This window comes from Euphorbia lathyris, chromosome 8, assembly GCF_963576675.1.
Source record: "Euphorbia lathyris chromosome 8, ddEupLath1.1, whole genome shotgun sequence".
NCBI lineage: Eukaryota > Viridiplantae > Streptophyta > Magnoliopsida > Malpighiales > Euphorbiaceae > Euphorbia > Euphorbia lathyris.
The window spans coordinates 22031892-22037501 of NC_088917.1; the positions used below are offsets into that span (position 1 = coordinate 22031892).

Below are 5610 nucleotides of genomic sequence, written 5' to 3' on the forward strand. Positions count from 1 at the left end.
AAGCAATATATTTTATCATATATATTAGCCAATTTTGTATTAGCATTACAAATTTCCAAAAAAGTTTATTTTTAAATCCATCAAATCACAAAGTTGAATTTATTTTATAATTAACCCTTGAGATAATAATTTATCAGTCATATATGTTAATATATATGACAAATATTTAATTGTATCATTTAGAATTTCTGAATTTATGCAAAATATTATTTCAGAAATGTAATTTATAATTTGTATAAAAGAAATTGAAATGTATTTTCTGTTTTATTAAAAAAAACATTCAAACAAATTGAATTGAAGATTTGGACCAGGCTTGGGTTATAAAGCCAAGAGATTTTGGTTATTCATGAGAAGATTTCTAGAATCTATAATGGTTAAATGCGATTTGCTCCAACATTTATTTATTAATTCTATTATTGTTATTATTATTAATTTAATTCTCCTTTTTAATCCAAGAATTTTTTACAGCTGGGCCTGTTCTCTCCTCTCATGTTTAAAAAATAAAATTGAGGGTCAAACTGGAAAACCCACATGTGGAATGGGACCATGTAATTAAGTCTAAATTTTGATAAGATTTTGTATTATTTTAATCAGCATACCCAAGATGGCTCATATATAAAAATACAAATACAAAATAAAATAATACCTTTGATTTCTACAACTTCATAAAATTGTTTATCCCACCTTCTTTGAAGTGTTATTTTACAAACATTAAAGGAAAAATAACCCTGAAGTCCCTAATCATCATGATTTGATGGATTTGATCATTTATTTCAAACATATCATACATCATTTATATTTAATCAAATTCAATCTCTATTTGTTAAATTAGTTGGATGTCAACATCTAAACTAATTTAAAAAGCACTACTAATATCATCCTGTGTTTGAAATTGTAATTTTTTACAATTGAAATTATAAAAAAATTGCTTTCGAATCATTAAAAATATAAATTTCGAATGTTGATAAAATAAATAACATTTTTTTTGAAACAATAAAATAAATAACATTTAGTTAACCAAATTATATGTTTAGAACTTACTTTTCAGATTGACAAAAGATAAAATATTAAAAATTTAATATGTTGAAATGAAAACTAAAAAATCCAATCCAATCCAATCCACCAAAATCAAAATTATCTATAGGATTCTTTTAACTAACTTTTAAAACCCAATTATCTTTCCTATCATGAGTTAAAAAACGTTAGGAAAAAAAAAATAGTTTCCAAAATATTTTTTAAAATATTAGTTTTTTTAGAAGATATCCATAATATTATTTAATGAATTAAATTTCATACAATATATTTTTAAAAGAATATACTAATTACATTTCTAGGATGTAAATAAACACAATCATATAGTCTAGATTAAAAAAAAAACTTTATATTGTATAAATATTTGGTAGCCGAAACCCGGAAAAACAAGCGAAAAAAGAAAACTAAGAAACTATTCTACGGAGGGACCGCCCATTTCGATCCTAGAGGCAAAAAAAATAATTATTATTTCGGTAAAATTCTATATCATTATATATGTACAATAAAGAAATATAATTATTTCCAGAAAATTGATCAAAAAATACTGAGTATCTATGTATTATTGTAGAATACTCCATAAATGAGCATGAACACACCATATAATAAATACGCGTAAAGGATACATTTTCTGGAGCAGAATTCAATTTTATAAGACATTAAATCAAAGACAATCGTTATCAAGTCATAGTCCAAAAAGTCCTCAACTCAATATAATATAAAAATAAATAATTAAAAAATTATACACAGAAGGTGGAAAAGGAAAAAAAAAAAAAAATTAGGCAAAAGAGAAGGTGGAGAAAAAAGAGCATAAAATCTAAGTATATATTTCAAATAAATCTGTACACAATCTGAATCCAGCGATGCAATAATTACTACCAGAGAAAACACCTTAAAAATTGCTGTTGCAGATCTCTTATTAATTGCTCTTTCTGCTATAAAAACAGAAACTACTTTAGGGGAGTTTCTGTTGATTTCTCTCACTTTTTCTCTCACTTTCACTCAATTTCACTTCTAATTTCACTAAGATGAGCAGCAGTTACCATGGAGAAGCTAACATGGAAAGAGGAAGTGGGTCTTCAAGGAAAGGGAAAAAAAGTAATTCAGATAAGCCTAAACAGCCACAAAGAGGACTTGGTGTTGCTCAATTAGAGAAAATCAGATTACATGGTCAATTAGCAAATAATACTACTACTGCTAATTATCATCATCATCATCATCCTAATTTCAATCAGGTGAGTTATTTTAATTCGGGTTTTGTTGCACGGAAAACGTTATTTCTAAGAAAATTGAGCTAGGAAACGCTAATGAAGAAGAGTTTCGTGCAAACAATTGTTTGTTTCGGGTTTATGTAGAACAAGGGTATTGAAGTTTAGGGTAATTTTGATTATAGGGTTTTGAAGAATATCGGATTTTGATTGTATTGATGATGAAAAATGCAGGAAGATCATATGAGAATGCAAACAGCTTATTCATCTTTACCTTCTTCTTCTTTCTCTTATACTTCATCATCTATGGCTTCCTCAGCTTCCTATGGTTTCTCTCCTAATATCATGGTATGTATTTCAAATCCAAACTTCTAGTTTAACACGATCTACGGAAACAATTCGATTACCCAGAACTTCTACTATACACCGGCCAGAACTTCTACTATACACCGGCCAATTAAGAGAGGAATGAATACTAATTCATGGGAGATGATTGGTATTAGAAATAAACATGTATAAGTAGTGTTATTTGATTGGTCGGAGTATTTTACCAGGAGTATAGTAGAATTTCTCCGGATTAACACGCACATGATAGATAGAATCTCGCATTTATAACCATGTAAAACATATAGATAAGGTAACACGATTTTGACATGATAACCGGGATTGACATCTCTGATTTTCCGGGCAGTAATTAACCCTAAGTTCAGTCTTCCAAGACAATGAAATGAAAATTTTCAGGGCTCAATCAATCCCTTTGCTTATGAAATGTGATAACAATCTCATCATTATCATTTAGGTTATTTCAAGAAACTAAGTGTAAATTTGAATTAGTTATATATCTATTTGATCCCTTCGATAGGGTATATTGCTCCGGGAGTATTGTGGAATTTCTGGGATTTTTTATGTGTTTGAGTTAAAATGTGTTTTCTGAATATTGCAGATGGGGCATGAAGGAACAAACATAACATATGGTGATTGTCAACCTTCTACCACAGCCAGGTAATTAATTAATTAAATAATTAGTTATCATGTTCTTAATTTGCATATTAAGGATTCAAATTCATGATTATGAAGTTGGTAATTAATTAATCAATTAGGCATCTGAAGAAATGTTTGCTTTGAACCAGTTGGATTAATCCAGGGAATAGCTTTTTAGAGGCTCAATATTTTGGACAGCCTGCAGGAGCAACTAGACACCTTTTAAACCTACAACTTGAGGTAATTCTCCTTTTTTTTTGTCCTACATTTTCTAAATTGAGATTCTATGATCAAGTTGTTAATTCGGGTATCAATTCGGGTTGTCGTGTTATAAACATGCTATGTTATCTATATGATATAGATAGGCAAAAGAACATCTCCAGGTCTCTGATTATTCTGATTTTGATAGATTGAGTCACTCGTTTTTTACTTCAACACAACACATCAGACCTCTCATCACATGCTAGTCAAAATAGTTAGGTCACATTAAGCCCCTAATCATTTCGATTTTGATAAGATTGAGCCTACAGCTTGAGGTAATTCCTTAAGCCTCGAAAACCTGACGGTTTATTTTTAGTCACATTAAGTCAAAATAACTAGCTATTACATCTAATTCAGTTAAAAGAGCATTACTCTCGTTTCATCGTGTCTAAAATTGTATATTTTACAGTTTTTTTTATAGTCATATCACACATAAAAAGAATTTCTTTCGAATTTCAAAGTACAAGTTTTGAATACAGATGAAATTTACAACATTCCGTTAACCCAATTTTATGTTTAAAACTAATTTTTCTAGTTATCAGCTGTTTTAATCTGTTGAAATAAAAGTTAACTGACTCAACCTACCAAAATCAAAATGATCAGGGGTCTTTAAGATGCTTTTCGTCGTATAAGTACAACAAAAGCGATAATTATATCAAACGTGTTGTGGCAGTCGGGTTTTTGTGTAAATTGTGATACTGAGGGTCTTATTTTATATAAATGGAATAGGAAACACAGCCAAGAAAGAGCAAAAAAACCAGAAGCAATTCAATGGGATCAAGCAGTCAAAATTCAGAATCAAGTGACTCTCAAGAACTAGATTTGGAACTCAGATTGTCCATTTGAAGAAGAACAGTAAAAAAAGTTCTTACAGTGGGGGGAAATTTATTGATGACTGCCTTAAATTAGGTTGACTTTGCAATGGTTAATCATAAGATATATGAACTTGTTTGAAAAGTTTCATTTGTAAAAATGTTGACTTTCTGCATAAGACAGTGAAATGTTCTTCTTGTTCATCAAAATGTGGAAAAGAAATTATAATGAGAAAGTCATATTGTTCTCCCTTCTCATCAAGGTCTATTTAACTAGTAGACATCATCATTTTCGTAGCTACTTTTTGTTTTTTTGTTTCACTCAAAACAGTGGAATAGAAGTTTTTGGTTCGATTGAGAAATACCCATTAATATTTATTATCATGTCATGGAACCGTTTAAACAAAAAATTCAATTTAACAGGTAAGGCTCAATCATAGAACTTATATTAATCTCTGAATGGTAAATTGCTACAGAAAAGTGGTGAATTTTTAGGGTTTAAATTGTTTGATTTGGAGAACTTAATTGAGTCCAGGATTTGAAAATTTACACTAATTATCCCTATTTTTCTACTGATGAATTCCTAAAATTTTCAATAAAACTTATATGAATTCAAATTTTCTTAATTTAAATGGACAGTAAAAAGGAAATATATATATGCAACATTAATAGACCTTAAGATTATTTTAGGATGAACATTTACTGTAAAATATAGAATTAAATTATCCATTTATATGCCAAACACCACTAAATAAAATTTTATTTAATACAAATTAAAATCATAATTAACTTCTTGGCTAATTAAACTATATTGTAAATTCTATCTTTCTTCTCTCCTTTTAGAAGACAAAGTTGGGGTTAGCTTTCCTAGGCTGATCCCAGGTTAGCTTTTGTTTCGGTGTTGGTTTGTTTTCTTTCCTGTTTCTACCAAAAAAAAAAAAAAACTATATTGTAAATTTAAACCAAACACAGCCTTAAAGTATTTGTCTAATATTCGTCTATTATGATTCCGGTTTATTGTACTTTACCAATGAAAATGTGATAAATTTTATATTTTTTTTACACCAATCACAAGTATACATATCTTTTAATTGATCGAGTCCATAACATTCGGTCCATTTATCGAGTCCTTATACAGTTTTTATTTAATTTTTTTAGTTGAACTCAATGGATATGGATATCTTTGAATCAAATTTTTTAAGATATTCAAAGATTAAGAGAATTATTCCCAAATCTTTTTTTCAGTTGCCATTGGTTGAATTAAAGATATATAACCCATTTTTGCCAGCAAAAATAATATAATTAGTATTAATTCCTCT

General features: G+C 28.5%; 1 protein-coding gene across 1 annotated transcript; it reads left to right on the forward strand.

Annotated features, from left to right (window-relative positions):
- The first annotated feature begins 1838 nt into the window (after window positions 1-1838).
- On the forward strand, window positions 1839-4549 carry LOC136203415 (protein SPEAR3). The gene is made up of 5 exons (XM_065994568.1): window positions 1839-2264; window positions 2472-2585; window positions 3181-3239; window positions 3368-3458; window positions 4209-4549. The coding sequence occupies exons 1-5, from the start codon at window positions 2058-2060 to the stop codon at window positions 4323-4325; spliced, it is 588 nt and encodes a 195-aa protein (XP_065850640.1). The 5' UTR covers window positions 1839-2057; the 3' UTR covers window positions 4326-4549.
- The last annotated feature ends 1061 nt before the right edge of the window (window positions 4550-5610 follow it).